The 18,120-nt window shown below is 39.2% G+C and overlaps 1 protein-coding gene across 1 annotated transcript; it reads left to right on the top strand.

Moving 5' to 3' along the window:
• The first annotated feature begins 40 nt into the window (after positions 1–40).
• On the top strand, positions 41–17,612 carry knl1 (kinetochore scaffold 1). The gene is made up of 27 exons (XM_071921346.1): positions 41–186; positions 1,085–1,119; positions 4,602–4,638; positions 4,735–4,794; positions 5,069–5,151; positions 5,238–5,290; positions 5,467–5,488; positions 5,642–5,685; positions 5,820–5,872; positions 6,674–7,524; positions 8,863–9,943; positions 10,034–10,163; positions 10,300–10,358; positions 10,448–10,543; positions 10,632–10,747; positions 11,444–11,534; positions 12,350–12,466; positions 12,572–12,659; positions 12,770–12,826; positions 12,914–12,953; positions 13,074–13,178; positions 13,375–13,475; positions 13,963–14,028; positions 14,425–14,534; positions 16,487–16,608; positions 16,761–16,886; positions 17,264–17,612. The coding sequence occupies exons 2-27, from the start codon at positions 1,091–1,093 to the stop codon at positions 17,358–17,360; spliced, it is 3,834 nt and encodes a 1,277-aa protein (XP_071777447.1). The 5' UTR covers positions 41–186; positions 1,085–1,090; the 3' UTR covers positions 17,361–17,612.
• The last annotated feature ends 508 nt before the right edge of the window (positions 17,613–18,120 follow it).

Raw genomic sequence — 18,120 nt, 5'->3', positions numbered from 1 at the left:
CAAAAGACATGGGAAGTACTGCGCATGCGTGGAGGCGGATAAATTCAAACCTGACAACGTTAGCTTCGACTCGCGTATCGACCTAGATAATATGTCAACGACATGAAAACAAGTAACGCTATAGTTAACAGATAATAAAGATACGCGTGTCGTTGTTGTAGCTCCAGACCTCATAACAACTACAAGGTATGTGTTTGCTGTGTGTTTGGTTGTTTTGTTCACATTATGATTGGCAAGCTAACGTTTGCTAACATATAGGTACTGCTTTAACTAACGTTAGTTGGCTTGGTAGCGAGGCAAATAACCACCAGATTTCGCCCTTTTCTGTCAGTTTTTGGGGGGAGAAAATTGCACATTGACGTAACGTGTTTTTATAAATATGATGTGTTTGTGGTTGAATTTGCATGCTTGTTGGCAAGTGCTTGTTGCGGTAACCAAAGCTGCACTTTAAGTTGTAGGGCAGGGAGGGGTATTCAACCGAGTACCATGGAGGGCCAAGTGCAGGTTTTCGTTCCGACTAACGTTAAATATTGTAGGTGATTTCACTGATTAGTTCCTTCTCTCTGGTTGAAGGTGTGCTAACCAGTGAAATAACCTGGTGGTCACCTGGGTGGTATTCCAGAAAGCGGGTTTAGTGAACACTTAAAGTCAGCGCAATTAATATATGCAACAGTAACTTTAGTCCATTAATAATATGGTCAATTAAGTAGCCTACCTGCTACATCTCCGATATAATACGTTATCATGGAAAACAACGTGATTGAGGCAAACTCTGGAGCAGGAGGGCATTGCTCTGAGTTATTAGTCAGTTACTAATCACGCCAATTACTGCTGGAAGGGAGAGGAGTGGGGGCTAAGTTTGTTAGTCTTTCTGTTTTTCTTCAAACTTGCCTACTGCGGCTTTAACATGGATGTAATTTCACCCCAATCCATTTGAAGTTTTTTTGTTGTTTATTTTTCTTTGATGTAGTGATCTGATAATGGCATTACATACAGTAATAACAAATTAGACTCATTCTCATTCTACCAGTTTTGCAGATGCTAATTTCCTGAAACAACCATTATTTTTTTTATATTTTCACAGTTGAAGATGGAGCCACTTGATACTGCCAAGAATGAGTGAGTGACATTATGATTCTTTTGTTGTTTAGGGGAAGTAGTTGTCAGTTCCTGTGCCTAAAGTTTGTTTATTTATATAGCACTTTATCACAAGCATGTCTCAAAGGACTGTACAGAGAATGAGCCTGATCTAACTGAGCAACAATCAACTATAGAACAGAATACTATAGGACAAACATTAGGAAGAGCAAGACACACAAAAACAGATTATAGTAAGACATAACAGCCTACCTATTCTACATAGCCTAACCTACCCGGCACCGACACAGCCTTAGACCCTCCATGCATACAAGGAAAAACGCCCATGAAAAAAAACTAAATAAAAGATAGATAAAAGTCAAAGCAATCAACAGCAGTCAACAATGTAGCTACTCTGTACCTAAAACCCCCTTTACGCCTAGTCGGATTGCAATGGGATAGCGCTTAACCACCTAAAAATACATGGGTAAATGCAACCATGACACATAGACAGATTGTTATCTGATCGCCCAAACCACTTTCGGAGGTGGTTAGGGATGCATTTGGCCACATTAACAACAGAGTGTGAATGCAGTGAGTCTCCAATCCACACATAGGATCGTGGCTTTTACGTGGGTAAATGTAAATAAACTTTTGCGTGCAGATTCAACCAGTAACCACAAGTAAAACACACAGGCAGCAGGCAGCTTGGACATTAACATACTACCAAAAATGGACTGTCACGATACTCGTGAATGGGAAAGATGAGGTGTTTACTGTCAATTTTAAAGCACGTAAATATTACGAGAGGAAGTGACGTGTGACAATCTGGTGAGGGAAAGAGAAATTGGATTTCAACCAGACTCATTTTAATGCCAGGTGTAGCCTAAATATAATCCAGTTACATCAGATCTAGACACAATACGGATACAAGATGCATGTTGGCGTGTCGTATCATGCCAGGTGTAAAGGGGGCCTAATAGGGGGGCCTACCTCAAATGTTAGATTTGGAATCTCACATTTGTATTATTTTGGATCAGATCTGATTTTGTTGTGTAGTGAATAGAAGCCCTCATTGGTTGAAAACGCCATGTGTGAGTAACATTGTGGTCTATCTCTGGTGATGTTGAGGGCACCCACCCAAAATATACTGTATTTCCATGTCTAAATCAAAGTTATTTATAAAGCGCTATTAACAAAACAGGTTAATCACAAACTGCTTTACAGAGCAACAAAGTAGGCTACACAAATACAATTAAAAAGGACATGTAGTGTCATAGCCCCTACACACTTAAGCAGTATTACAGAGATCAGGCGAGTGAATGACCCACGTTCAGTGTGTCATCTGAAGACATTGCCACTCGGGGCAGACAGGCTAACCGTGAGTGAATGAATATGTGAGTGAGTTACTTTCTGGATCCATGAGGTGCTTTACATCGAAACACAAGAGAAAACAGTGGCACAGATCCTGTTTCCGTGTGCGTGTTGTGCGTAGTGAGTATGGTTATAAGAGAGATTGTTGGATTGTTTGTGGACTATAATCAGGGATGGAAACTAATGTTCTAGTAATCAATACTAGTATGAAATGACCGGTAGCTGTTAGGGCTGGGTTTAAAAAATCGATTTTCCGATTCAAATCGATCTTCATTTGAATGATCCGATATCGATTCATAAAATCCCGAGATCGATCTTTTAATATATGCCCAATATATGTCTGTAGAGTCTGTAGAGTTGCACAACTTGCTAGCGCCGGCTGCCGGCTATTTAGCCATCTACTCACATCTGTCTGGCCGGCTGCTTTTATAACTGAATGTCACTAAATGTTCACACTACCAGAATTTGGTAGTGACAACAGAAGTTTTGAATGAGAGTGACTGCGCATGTCTGTTAGCCTACATACTGGAGCAGACTGAAGTAAAATAACTAGACTCAGACTGTCTGTACGGGTAACAGGAGTCACTCCTCCACTCCTCCGATCTCACGATGGCTGGAAATAATGTCTGTAACCATAGTAAAGTTTACTTCAGACCAATATGGCGGTTACCATCGCCTGTATTTTCAGTTTATTTGACACCAGTAACACCAGTAACCAGAGGCGTCAGTTTATCCATAAGATCTTAATAAACCGCCACTGACAGCGGCGTCATATTCTCTTTTTCCATCACAGGAACTTCATACTTTTAACAGCAACATTTGGGCTGAAGGCCGCAGAACTGGAACAACCGCAATGTTGAGGAAACAGACTGGATAGAAAAATTGAGACTGTCTCACAACACTTACCTCCGTCTCTTTCAAATTAAGGATGATAATGTTACGTAACATAACGAGTGTTGAGCCTTAACGTCACGTAACAACCAGCTGTCCAGTCCCGTTCTGGTTCACACTGTTCGGGCTAACCGAATCCGCTCTCAAATTCAGTATCAGTACCTGAATTTTTCAGGTAGTGAGTTTGGTTATAGAATGCGGTTGTCACTCTCCTTAATAACTGAACTGTGTGTGAAATTGCAAGGGGAGTTGTGCGTTTTTTTTATTTGTTTCAAAATAATAGCGATCTCTGCCGAGCCTCTGCGCAACGCGCAGCGAACGGTTGCCATGGTAACGACGGACTCAACTGAAGTGTTACAGCTGAAACTACTGTATAACGCTAAATACAACGCCTTAGCTGAGGAGATCATTTTAGGGGCTTCATTACCATGACCATGTAAAATCATTATTTAAACTGATTTATGTTTCCATCATTAATGGATCTCAGTTCTGTGAGTGCAGTAGTACTCAGGAGAGAGATCCAGTCTTGCTCTGAGAAGACTACAATATGCACTTTGGTATTATATTTATTACTATTTGTAATAATATTTTAGTTTTAGACTACTTATTTCTTCTGCACTGACTGAAGAAAGTACATTAAACATTCACAATTAAACATTGTCAAACATTATCAGTTTATTTTTCAATTGAGCATTGATCCTGTAATAAAAATGTTTATTTATGTTATTTTAAGTCATGCTTTCATAAACATATTTAAGGTTTGTTTATTAATTCGGTAAAAATGCATCACCGGAAAAATGTATCTTGCCATCGCAAACATCCCTTAGCCGGCTACTTTTCCCATCTGGCTGGCTACTCAAAAATTTGGGGAACCCCCTGCTTGCACTATATTGTGTTGACTGCTGTAGTGTGTTGGTCATGTTAAATAAAAAGTACATTAATGTAACTGCTTTGGGATCAATTCTTAATGTAAACATTAATATTTTTAATAATGCACCAGGTTAGAGGGTTCCTTGTGCAATTTACAGCATTAGTTTTCTAAGAATCTCTTTCATATCCAAGCAAAATTGATATTGTAACTGAAATATCCCTAACCGAATCGATATTGAATCGAATCGAATTGGAAATCGAATCGAATCGGGACCTTGTGAATCGGAATCGAATCGATTCGGGAAATCAGTGGCGATACCCAGCCCTAGTAGCTGTTTGGCTATCTCCACACCAGAGTTGAATGTTATGTTTCATGTTTTATGTTTCAGTGAAAACAGTGGATCATCCAAGCGGCGCATTTCCTCGGTCAGTGCTATCTCTTTTCAATCGACAAAGTATTTGTTTTTTCTCTGCCAGTGTACAAGCAAATGACCTATGAAATATGCTACTCCTTATTTTCAGATTTTAAAAGCACCACGGACATCCATTCGATTTTCTGACCCAGAGCAACTGGTAATCCCGGTAAATGGATTGCTCTATTTGAGATTTTGACTTATATTCATGAATAAAACAGTGGGTCTTTGTTAGTAATAATCAAACAGTCATTTCATCATGTTCAGAATATTGGTACCTATAATTCTACTGTCACTGTTGCCTTTCTGAAATTTTCACCATGTAAATGTAGTGTGTTTTAATAATTTCAATCCAACCTATCTATATGAAATATAATATAATTGAGTGCTCACAGCTTAATTTCTTTTTTGTTGTAATGTTATTAATTCTTATCTTCATTAAGGTGGAAGTTGCCAAACCAGTGGAAAAGAGGAATTCAAAAAGAGTCAGTTTTGCCCCTGCCAACGATGTTCTTCTGTTCTCAAAGTGAGACCCTAGAAAAATAGATGACCGTCTTCATTTTCCACAAAGATAGTAATAGTTTAACTTTATTTCTACTTTTCTATTTACAGGGATGTGGAAAATGTCTCTTCTGCCCAAAGTCCTTTACAAGACTTAACAACTAGTAAGTAGGCTATGTTTTAGTGATTAGTGGATTACTGTTTTGCCTTCATAGTAGTTGAAGTACAGGGGTTGGGCTGTTTTAAAGTGAAATTAGTCCTGCTGATGCAAATTGAAAATAAGTTGCCTTGTACATCATGATCTTTACATTTTAACACTTGTCCAATCTTTATTCCACAGCAGTGGCAAATGTTGACCAGAGGTAAGCTGACTTACACTCTCAAATTCCACCCACTCAACTACATTTCACATGATAGTCATGGATTAACTGTCTGAGCAGACCAGTCAAATAAATACTCTTCCATATTAAAAGAAATGTTTATAAAATGTTTTCTGTATGTTCTCTTACCTAAAGGGTCCAGATGGGTGTAACTGAAGGAGGGATTCAACCTATCACTGGTAAATTGGAAAGATGACTTAACCATGCTTTTTTCTACTGGCTACAATAATGACAATGGAATTCATAATCTGTCACAGTTTAAATTACCTCTCCTCCTCACCTATTACTCTTATATTCCTATCTCTAAATGTAGGTATGGAAACCTTGTTGAATGCTCCTCTACATGCCTGCCAACAAAGACATGAGGTGAGCTTAGAAATTCACTTACCTTGCTGTTTTGCTTATGTAACGATTTGTGTGATTCTTAATTTTTTTGCAATTCACGAGAAAAAACTGATGTTTTATAATTTAGAATTGTATGTTCTTGTAGAATTCTGATATGAATCTACTGTAGTGGGTTTGCTCTGACTACTACTCATTTTTTTAAAATTGAGTTCTCAATACCTGTATTTGGCCTAGGGATGTTCAAGAAACATCAATGATTTATTGTTTGTTATATATCACGTTGATTAACCTTAATGGTTAGCGACTTTTTGAATTGCGTCATCGCAGCGGGTCCAACCACGCAAATGACCATGAAACCCAAGTGGAGGGCTACTTGCAAAATTAAGTTAAGTTAAATGCCTCCACCACTTCATACGAATCCACTGGACAATCGATATTTGATCGTTAACTTGAGTGCAAATCATGCAAGATTTAAAAAAAATAAAATAAAAAAATGTGCATCCCTAATTTGGCCTGTAGTTGGTGGCATTGGTGTACCTCTCAAATGGTTGGTTGTGGTATGCAGAACCATGGTGAGACAGGCTATTTTCAGTGTTTTCCCATATTAATTTGTCAGGCAGGTCTCCAAAAGGCACCTCTTACAACATTTTTGTCTTTTTTTTGTTGCACTTTTTTTCTAAGAAGTGGTGACAACTGTTCTTTTGGTGGCCCATTACCACTGAATGATAAAACACTGTATAATAATGCTCATTAGAGATGTGCTCATGGGAAAGTCAATTTTTAGTGTGCATGCATTTACATCGAGTGACTTGTCTTCCTCAGGAGATTTTCATGGTCAACCCAGATACTGAAGATGACTGCACAGAGAAGACAATGATGTTTGCTGCAGATGATGCATCTATGGACGTGACCCGCAGTCACACTATAATCATTGCCAATGATTCCGAATCGAATGCAGTTCTGCCAGAGCAAAATTGTGACCCTTTACCTACTTGCAGAAACATGGATTTTTCTTTCTCCATGGAGAGGAAAAAAGGTGAGACATGTGGTCCGCCTAGAAACATACCCTCATCAGTACATGGTTTGGATCCAGAATTTGAAAATTTCCTTGCTAGTCTCTCTAAGCTAAGTGGCCCCAGGGGTGGCACTCCTGTGATGACCAAAGTGGTGCCCGCTGCTGCACCATCCCCTCAAGAAACTGTCTATACAAATGTCTTCCTGGCTCAGCTTGAAGCACAGAGGGCTGCTGTGGATAAGGAGAATGAGGCTCCAGCTTTTATGTCAACTATGATGGAAAAGCCACTAAACAAAACCAGGAAGAAAAGAGAATCGTCTAATAGAAGTGTAGTCTATCCAGAGGATGATGTAAGCATGGATATGACCGAGGCTCATACAGGCAATATTGTGGGAAACATATCTATGAATGAGCCTCTTAAATGTCTGTTTCCCACACAACAATTGTACCCACACTCCGGTCATTTGAAGACAACAGAGATGACTTTGCGACAGCAAAACTCCGAAGCACTGGGATCATCATCTAACCCTAATGGTATGGAAATCATAAAGAACCCAGCAGCTGTCATTGATTCCAAGATATGTGGGCGTGAGTTGCCCTCTCTAAATGTAACAAGGAGCAAGTTGGACCTAAACTTATGCCAGGGAGAAGATACAAGGTACAAAACTTCTCCATCTGAATCTGATGACATGGACATAACAAGAAGTCAGACTGTTGCCATTGAAGCTGAAAGCCTCCATGCTGTCAATACTTTGCAGAAGAAAAAGCAAAAGAGTTTGTCTTTCATGACGGCTTCAAGCAAAACCAGTAATGCCTTTGAAGCTGATTCTGATGACATGGAGTTTACAAGGTGTCAAACTAGGGTCATTGAAGCAAAAAATCTTGACACTATAAAGCCCTTATTGAGTTTTGGCACTGGAAGACCAGTCAGTATATTGGATTCAAATAAAAAAGAAGGTAAAGAAGTTACAAAGTACCATAATTGTGAATCTGATGATATGGAAATAACGAGAAGCCAGACAGTTGCCATTGATGCCAAAAGCATCCATGCAGTCAAACCTACACAGAACAACAAGCGAAAGAGTCTGGCCTTCATGACAGCTTCCACTAAAGCCAGTAATACCTCAGAGAACGAGTGTGGCATGGACATGACTAAAGCTTTCACTGTATCCATTGATCATATTTCACAGTCGGATCGCTCTAAAATATCAGAGAAGCCCTTGAAAAGCCTCTTCCCCAAAACCGATAATGAATTGGAGACATGGAGAGCAGAAGTTGATTTTGATGACATGGAGTTCACAAGGTGTCAAACCAGGGTAATTGAAGCAAAGAATCTAGATCTTTTAAAGCCCTTATCGAGTTTTGGCACTGGGGGACCTGTCGGCATGCTGAATTCAAATAAAAAACGTTCAGAAGATGACAACGGTATGGATCTGACAGCGTGCCAGGGAAAAGGTCTAAAGTACCATGATTGTGAATCTGATGATATGGAAATAACGAGAAGCCAGACAGTTGCCATTGATGCCAAAAGCCTCCACGCAGTCAAACCTATGCAGGACAAAAAGCGAAAGAGCCTGGCCTTCGTGACAGTTTCCCCTAAAGCCAGTAATACCTCAGAGGTTGAGTGTGGAATGGACATGACTAAAGCTTTCACTGTATCTACTGATCACATTTCAAAGTCAGATGGGTCAAGAATGTCAGACAAGGATAACCTGTTGCCCAAAATAGATCGTGAAATGGTGACATCAAACATACCTGAAGCTGATGGCATGGAGTTTACAATGTGTCTAAGCAATGGAGGGTCAGTTGTCAAACTGAATTCAAATAGCGAATGTCTTGCAGAGGGCAACAACAGTATGGAAATGACCAAAGCTTTCACTACAGCAGAAAATCTGGGCAACTTCCCACAGTCAAGTGCACCATTTGAGGACCGCTCAAAGGCATTACACAATCAAGAAAATGGTACAGAAGCACATATTGTAGATTGCATGCGTAGCATTCCTGATGGGTGTACTGACCTGGGAGACATGGAAATGACTAGAGACAAAGCTGGTCCTACAAACCAAGGAATGGTTAATGTCTCCTTGTCTACGAGTGTGTCATCAGAAGACCATGAAATGAGGGTGAAAGTCAAAGTCAACACAGTGAATATTGAACAGTTGAATGCACCAAGGAATGCAGTGACATCCTTACCAGTTCCTGAGTGTCAGTTTAACAACCAGACAAACCTTCCAGATTATCTTGACTCAAAGGAAATTGAGAGCGGAAAAGACCCTGAACTAAGACATGAAAATAGTTCTTTATCACACAGGTTTGAAAGCTCACCTGATATTAGTCCTGCCATTCACCAAGTTGATAAGTTATCTTCAAAGAATGCTCAGACCAGACGAAGGAGTTGGGCTGATCTCCAGTCAAAACTAAGGCGGCTAAGCCGCAGGATGAATGAAGCCACTGACAACATTGCCATGGACAGCCGCACTGCACCTTTGTCTCAAGTGGAGAACGCAGCGGACAAAAACTCAATCAAAACTAAATCCCTGCCTGTTGTGAAATGTGATCTTGAAATGGGATTGACGGACAAAGAAGATAATGCACAAACTGAAAATTTTACTCAAGGGGAACAACCCTCTATAACTGCTCCTCTCAACTTGAAGACTAAACGCCTTACTTCAAGACTGTCAATGGGGGCCTTTATGCCCAAGCTCCCACAAAGAAGCAAACCTCTTGAACCAAACAAGGTGGAATCCAGTCATATGAAAACAAACACCATCAGTGTCACTCAACAATTTAGTAACAACATACTGATGGATAATATTGATGATGAAGTGCTTCCTAACATTAGCAGTGATGAAGATTTGTCGGAAACCCTGGACACAAAGACTCCTCAGAGAATTAGTGAAAAAGAAAGTTCTCCCCAAGGGCTCAACATTGATGAACCTTTGGAGGAAGAAGTATTTGAAGAGTCCTTTCCCAATGTTGTCCATGACAAGAAGAGACCTTTACCAGTAGATTCTCAAGAAGATCATGTGGAGGATGAAAAGAGAAGGAAACCATCCACTGACAACATTGTTGAAACGGTAGGTCAAATTAGAGTATAGTATGTTCCAATTTCTTAAGTTATTTTCAGAGATTGTTAATATGTGTTTATACATTTTCTCTCTTGCCAGAGATTACCATCTCATGCTCTTGAGTGTGACAGTAACATTACTGCAGCTCCAAGCATCATTACACAGACCATAGACTCCTCCAACAGTAGCAACACAGCCAATATCAGATGTGAAGCAACATTTGAGTCCAGTAAGTTGTCATGCTATCAAAGTAATTGGGTATCATTAAGAATCCATGTCAATATATATATATATATTTTTTATAATTCTGTCTCTCCTTGGATATTGGTGGCTCTTCTGTTCATTAAATGTCTTTCTTTTTTCAGCTTTTAAACAAAGCCTGTTTGCATCCCAGCTTGAAGACTGCACCAATGATATACAGAAGGTAGCCTATATCTTCGACCGTCCTCTAAGATGAGCTATTCATTATGTTCATGGCAGTTATTTCATTGCCTTTTTATGTTTTGATTACAGAAACTCAATGACAGCATTACAGTGTTGGAGTTCTTTAAACTCTTCAACGTGGACTTTGTCATCCATAATCCTCGGCAGAGTGTCCTCCCTGGCAAAGTATGCTAATCTTCATTTACATATAATGAAAAATAGCATGCAAAAACAAAATGTAGTAATGTGATTTTTTTTCTTTTCTTTTTTATAGCTTGCGTCAGATTTGGATCGCAGACCAAAGGATTTACTGAAAGACATACATATCAACCATCCTAAACAGAGGCTGTATGAGGCAGACCTCCAGAACCTCACACAGAAGGTGGAGGGGTATGTACATTTTTGTTTTTAAAATACTTTTATTGCTATAAATGTACTATTTTCCCACATTTACCATTACATACCAAGTAGCGAGTCATGCAAACCCTTCCCATCGGATGGATGGGAAAAGTGGTCATGGATTTTGTAATGGCCATGTTTTGGTTTCATTGAAGTCAAGCCTTTCTAGATTCTACAGTCAAAATACTGTTTTTCATCAGGCTAAACCAAATTATGTGGTTGTGTAATGGGCCTGCAGATTCCCTAAATCAAATGAATGCCCTTTTTTTTCCAAAAATGCAAATAGAAAGATGCCTGCCAACGCTATTGCTCCCAAAAATGCAGTTAAGACCCACAGAACAGTGTTTGGTTTACACAGAAGATCTTGCATTTTTTGGGAGGAACAGTGTTGGCGGACATTCTTCTATTTTCATTTTTGGCAATTTTTTATATCCTGCGCCTGATAAAATGGATGTGCCTCTATAGTGTCAATATAACTGCACACTAACCTCCTTCTGTGACTGCATAGGCGTCCTTGACATCCTTGCAATAGAGTTATGCATTATTTTAGCATTATTCTGTTGACCATTATAAGACATGAAAATTGGCTGGAGGGACCTGGTGGACATGATTTCTGGAGGTCAAATAATACGACTGAAGCTCAAAGAGAGGACGGTGCTAGTTTTTTCCCTTTTTTTTTTTTTTCAGGTTGAAGGTCCGAAAGGAGGATGGAAATAAACCTCTAAAAAGTGTCAATAGAGCTCTTTGGGAAGAGATGAGAGGCCTTTCAGAGAAAGAGGTATTTAACACTTTGATTTTCTTGCCTGAAGTGATATTTCAGAACAGCGTCCTTTCCCCCAAAGGATGAATTAATGACTGCATTTTGGCTTTGTCTCCAACTCTCTTTATTGGCAACAGCAAACAGGCAAAATTAACTTTTGAGGAAGTGCTCCAGAAAACAAAATATTACTTATAGTCTGCTTTATTTGTTTTAGGTGTGTATATGTTAGAACTTTGATTTCCAACCAGTAGGAAAAGGAAATGTAACATAACTGCTAAGCGACTTGACTACGGATGACTGAGACGATGAGTGTTTATAGTTGACTGCTCAAGAACTTAACTACACTTGACTACTATGAGATTACTGATGATGTTCATGGCAAGGGATTTGAAGGAACAGGTTTAAACCATTGCTTCAAATTTTGGCTGTTTATACATTAATCTATCATTTTGGAAGCCAGAGCCATTAAACTTTTAGGACATGTCAGCACTTGTCATCGAAGATCTAGTCATACACAATGGGGAAACTGATCGGAAAACGGGATAAGAAATGGTTTGTTTTAGGGCTTTCTAGTGGCTCAACAGATTCATCATGACACATCATGTACTTGGGATATTATGGGTTCAAATTCAACTCATGACCTTAAGCAGATACCCTTTTACTGCTGCATCTTTTCTGTCACCCTCCACTATAATAAAGCAGCAATGCCTAGACTGGTTTGAGTCCACACCCACAGCAGAACCTACAGTGTGTGGTTCCAGAAATGGGAATAGCTTGATTTGGGTCAATCGGATTTTACCATTAATCCTCATTGCATGTATTATCACCCACAGCTGAAATGTTTTGGTGCAAAGTTAAAAGAGAGATGTAACTTCTTCAGAAAGAGAAGCAAAGTCCAGTCACATGAAATGAAGGAGGTCCTGTACTCAAGTCTTGTGCAGGCCAATCTGGTAAGAGCCCTTACACACTGAATTACAATGTTGGAGACCTTTTTTAAGACTTAACATTGTTGTTTTAAGCATGAAATATAATTGTGACATTTTCCATCTTCTCAGGAGGAACAGCTTAAGTTGAGAGGAAAGATTCAAGAGGCTGATGAGACGCTGAAAAGCCTGGATGACTGTATTCATGAATTGGAAACCGGTATGTGACACTGGAAAAACAAAACACGGCTGTCCTGCTTATGATACCACCTATTGTGTGCCGTTTGTTTAAATGTACTGAGTAACACCTTGGTTCTTTTTTTCCCCTAGAATTCGCTGCAGTTGAAGGGAAAGGTTTAGAGGACAGTAAACCAACTTTGAAATCGAGTCAGCTAGGTACATTCTGATACCACTTGATGTCTTTGCATTAAATCTTTCTTAAATTTCTTAAATTAATGAGTTATTTTTCAACAGGCTTGGAGAAAGTCACTCGGGTGTTGGCTGATAATGAAAGGTAAGTTGATGATATCATTGGTCATAACTTCAGACATAATCCTTCCATGGAAAGTTAAACAGAAATGTAGATTAACAAAGTCACTATAAATGTTAAGTTGTCTTTTCGTTCTTTCCACAGACAAATGTCCGAACTGGAGATGCAGAAGAAGCATAAGTTGGACAAATTGAACAGGCTCAGAACTGAAACTCAGGATCTTGAGAGCCGCATCACCATGCTGCATTTGTCAGTTTTTGGTTTTAATGGATTTTCAAATCTCACAGCACTATACCTGTATATTTTTCTAAAAACATTTAGCCTAATTTCTGACAGCATTAGTCTTTGACCTCAAACAAAACCAATTACTCTGTACAGCTTTTTTTTCAGCTTTTGTCCATTAAGATATAAAACTAAATGCCTTTTTGTAAATCCTTCACTTCAGGGTCAATGAATGGAAGCTTGGGGAGAAGAGGGACAACTGCACAATCTACACTTTTCTCTACGAGACCTTGCAGCTAAAGGTGGTGTTTGAAAAATGTGATGGTAAGATTGTCATATCATCTCCAGCAGACATTAGAGCAAATCAACACTATATCACTTTTTTTTAGCTGTAAACACGGCTTCTATATAGTGAACAGCATTAATCTTGTACTTAATTGAAACATTTTTTTCAAATTAAGTCCTGCATCTGCTTCTAGGGGCAGAAAATCATTGTCGCACTGCTCTCTATGAGCTGAAACTTTTAACTGTGCTTCTGACCACACCTCAATCAGTGATGTCAAGGCAGCTATTTGTCTTTGGCAGTGTCAAATGCTTTGCGATCAGAAAATTGTTACCTCCCCCAAGTAGAGCTGGGTGATCCGTCATCACAGACACACACCCCTATTCACTCTTGCTCCCCACCCCACTTTGTCGCATCTTTCAAAATTGTGTACTAGCCAGAGACTGACTGAAAAAGGTGTGCTTCCTTATTGTATTTTATTAAAGTTAAGTCCAAATAACTCATTGACTTTTTTTCTGTTTTTTTAAGGAAATGATACTGATGATGAGTCTCAGCGGAAAATATCAGACATCACTTTCAAATTTCAACTGGATGGTGAGAAGAAAACAAAAAGTACTATTTTATGTCAAATGACATTGTGCTAGCTACATTCTCTTGCTCTGGATTTTCTGGCTCCGTGTGCTGAAGTGTATGTTGTGTGCTCGGGTTTGTGTGGGTTCAAACCCTGACTCATCTCTGTTTCTCCTCCAGTCACCTGAAAAAGAAAAATCTGATATTAATGTTTATACCAGAGGTGCATTTTAATATCAGATGCAAATGTAAGGCAGCTAAATCATATCTCAACACAGTCTGGATACAAGGCGTTTATGCCAGGTGTATTGCGGGCCTCTGTCTTTACTGTAAATATCATAAAAATGTATAAAAACTTGAGAACGGAGAGAGTCTTATTTTAGTTTCCTCATTGGAGCATTTTGTTTTGTTTTTAACTAGATGAAATGCCACGGTCCCACGCCCACCTTGTCCACAAACTACTATCCCAGTACATCGAGGGACAAACTGCTCGGGTGGAGAAATATCCAACGAGTAGATTCGTTCCAAAGGTAGGTGTGAAAGGAGGTACAGAAAATGAGATATTATACAGTAGGCTGGGAGGGTGCTGCAGGCTGGGAGATCAGCACCTTTGCAGCCACGTATACCTAATGTAGGTTCAAATGCTGTCACATCTTGTCCATGGACAAGCTAGGGAGAAGTAGTTCTTGCAATCTAGGGTTTTTTACGGCTGATACTTTTAGATGGAAGATGCAAATAGCAGATATTTTATGCTGATAATCAGTATCTTTAAATTTGACTATTTTAATGGCAAAAAGTTTCAAGTATTCAGTGTTTTCCCCAGAATTGTATTCTTGTCAGGGTGGAAAAGCCTCTGAAACAGCATTTAGACCATGAGACATTAAAACTCTCCATTGAAACCATACACATTTTTTTTTGATTGGTTAGCAGCTCTGTAAGGCAGGGTGACCCATCACATCTATTCAGTGGTAGGGGAAACTCGGCCTTACATGAAGAATTGATTTACAAAATCATAATGTAACAATTGAATAAATAAAATGTTCAAAGAAAATAAAATGTCATTGCAGGTTTGACATACTGTTTTTATGTAGCTGTGGTCAGAGAGCAACCTAAATCATATTGGTAGTGGACAACATGACATATGCATATCCAGTGCTGTCCTATTATTTTAGTGCTATCTATGTAAAAATGGAACTATCCTTGTGTTTACAACACATGCTTTTATTGTTACTTGAGCTTTCCTCTGATTTTTTGTATGTTTTTGTTTTTTAAGTACAAATGACTTCTGAAAGAAGAAGAAATATTTCATTTTGGTGTAACATGAATAGTAGTCAACCTTCAGCATTGTCCTGGTCATTAGTAATGATGTGATCTGGTCATCTGGAAATCATTTTTTTTAAATCCATCTATTTTTTGTACTACTGAATCACTTTGTGAAAAAGTGTTTTTGCCTGTTTGGCAAAGTTTAGAAAGAGAGCCTGAAGTCTGATGTTGAGTACATACCTCAGGTGGCAGGTAATAATAGAAGTTCACAGCACCAGGTCACACCTCCTAAACATACGGAAAATGAAAATGTACCTAAGTAAAACGTTGCATTGAGGTTGTAACGACGGGTCGCCGTTACTGGTTCCCCGAGTGAATAGTAAATGCTATTGCTAGATTAAATAGGTTAATTGATGCACAGATTTGCAGATATTGGTACACAGGTTAAATAAACACACGTGGTATGGTAATAAATGTACTTATTTATTGATTGTTTGTGTATTGCAGCTCGCATGAGTCGCGTGTTTCACAGCAGGGACGCTGGGCTGTTCCGCCTCGTCGTTCGCCTGTGAACATAAAATAAGGCGCATTGATTTGCAATTCAATTGTAGCGAGATATTTAAGGAGTATAATGTGACTCATGCGACGCTAAATAACAGTACAATGAAATGTATTGTCATGCACAAACTTACTTCTGCCTGTTCCCCTTCTCCCAGGGTGTTTGGGCAAAAGAATTCCCCGGCGACCCGCACACCTATTATTAGTTCCGGGAGGGTTACAGCAAACGGGAAAAGGGTAGAGGGGAGTTTGTGGTACTGTTTGAATGTATTTATTGATGTAGGTTATTTATCTGTATTTTTCGTATCTATTTTTGGGTATGTAAATATTTATTATGAATGTAAATATGTGTGGTAATAGTTTATGTAAATATTTATTGTCATTCATGTGTGTGGATATTTATGTGGGTTTAGATATCCCTGTGAATGGTATGTGCCAGCTCATTAGTAGAGCCAACACCCTTTATAAGGGAAGTAGTCTGTATGTGTCTGTGGGCTGGAAGGTGTATGCTGGCAGGTGTTGGGCAAGTGTGTCATTCACGGTGCAAGAAAAATAAATGTTTCTTGTTGGAACGCCAAACCTGGTTTGATGCTCTCCTCATTTGCCTTCTTGACCGCTCGGGCAAACCTCACAGAGGTGTTTTGTCTCCTGTTGTGTCTAGCTACTGCATGACGTAGGCCTGGTGGTGAGTCGCTGTCGTCTGCTGGGAGAGGAGCTGCGCCTGCTGAAAATGTGGGGCGGAATGAGGCTGGACATCCTGGACATGAGCTATGTGGACACACAGTAAGAATTGTTCCCCACAAGAGTTAGTTAGCCTGCTCACAATATTTAGCTGCTGTGATCATACACAGGTGACATCTTGTCAAGTTTTCTCAAGTTTATAGCCTTTGGAAAAACCAAGCCACATTATAGAATATCCTCTTGTCCCCCTCTAGAGTACGCATTGTCTTCAGCAGTCTCAAGGCGTTCTCCAAGTTTGAGTTTTCCGTTGCTTTCACTTCGACGTACCCCTACTGTGTCCTTCAAGTGCAGAACTTCAAAAACCACATCGGAAGCACAACGTAAGTGTGACTCATACAAAGTAACACACATTCAGGACGCTAAAATTCAATAATCATTTTCAGGACCAGGCTCGGGTGGAGGGTTCGGGGTATGTATGATTGGAGTGAGGGAAACTACGCTGACTTTAAGAGAATCACTGAACTAAATATTTAATTCCTGTGTTGACTTCGCCACTACAGTTAGAAAATCACCTAGCTGCTTCCTGGTATGTGGATGTACAGCTCACCAGCCTCCAGTTGGTTGATGCTTGTGTGACTTCTATCGTACTGCCTGGTGGACGAGCGCACCTGGTGCAGGACTCCTTGGGCTCTGTGCCGCCTAAACAGTACTTGCCACAATTGGATGTGACTAATAGTTGGTGTTCATGTATTTGCAGGATCCATCAGATCGAGGAAATAGTGTCATCCGTCACTCCAGCCAAGAACTACTTGACTAAGATTGTCAAGAGAATTCATGAAGCTCTACTTTGCTGAGATGGGCCTCAACAAGCTGTACTCCTGCCACATTTTACTGCAGTCTAGTACAGTAGAGGTGAACATATGTTAAAAAAAATATATTTCCATGTATTTTACGTGTTCCTAGTACATTGTTTCTGATCTTTTTGTCCTGTTTTACATTTGAGAATTGATATATTTGTAAATTTCTGTCACAAGACGAGACGCCTTCAGTTTTACTACCCAGTATCGTAAAAATATAATTTTTTCTTGTCCCCTGTAGTTCTAACTAAATCACTTTTCCCTCTGATTTCTTGTAAATTTAAAAAAATAAAATCTTTGTTACTATTCATTATGTCATTTCCTTGTTTAAAATATTTTGTCATTTTAGTGTTTTAACTATAATAGACAGTCACAATGGTAACACTTGTTCAATGTGTTTTAAACTCTGATTTAAAAAACATGAATAAAGCCTGAACAACTGTTACATGGCATCTTAATCAGCACTCATTCAATTATGTCAGCTTTCATAAGGTGTTCATCTAATACTTGTTATAGCTGTGGAACAGTATTGCTTTATTGAGCAAGAACTTCAAAATAAGAGTCCTGGTGGCTGGTACTTTGCCTTTCCAATGAAAAGGCTGTTATGAAACTGTTTCATAAGCTAAATGCTGTCCTCTATGATAATTAACATCCACATACTGTATAGTCTCATCCTGTTATTGTGTGGTTTGTTGACTACTTGTGCACTGAAAAATGGGTTTAAGTCTGCATTACCAGTGATTTAAAAAATCAATTT

Source organism: Centroberyx gerrardi, chromosome 18 (genome assembly GCF_048128805.1).
Source record: "Centroberyx gerrardi isolate f3 chromosome 18, fCenGer3.hap1.cur.20231027, whole genome shotgun sequence".
In the NCBI taxonomy this organism is placed as follows: domain Eukaryota; kingdom Metazoa; phylum Chordata; class Actinopteri; order Beryciformes; family Berycidae; genus Centroberyx; species Centroberyx gerrardi.
The sequence above is the reverse complement of the archived record's forward strand: the minus strand, read 5'-3'. Positions and strand labels throughout refer to the sequence as shown.

What these genes read in the sequence shown, in the direction of transcription:
- knl1 (XM_071921346.1), top strand. Translation starts at nt 1,091, where the DNA reads ATGGAGCCACTTGATACTGCCAAGAATGA. An exon ending in TAAACCAACTTTGAAATCGA is followed by an intron (nt 12,827 to 12,913) that starts GTCAGCTAGGTA and finishes ATTTTTCAACAG; the next exon opens with GCTTGGAGAAAGTCACTCGG. An exon ending in TTTCAAATTTCAACTGGATG is followed by an intron (nt 14,029 to 14,424) that starts GTGAGAAGAAAA and finishes GTTTTTAACTAG; the next exon opens with ATGAAATGCCACGGTCCCAC.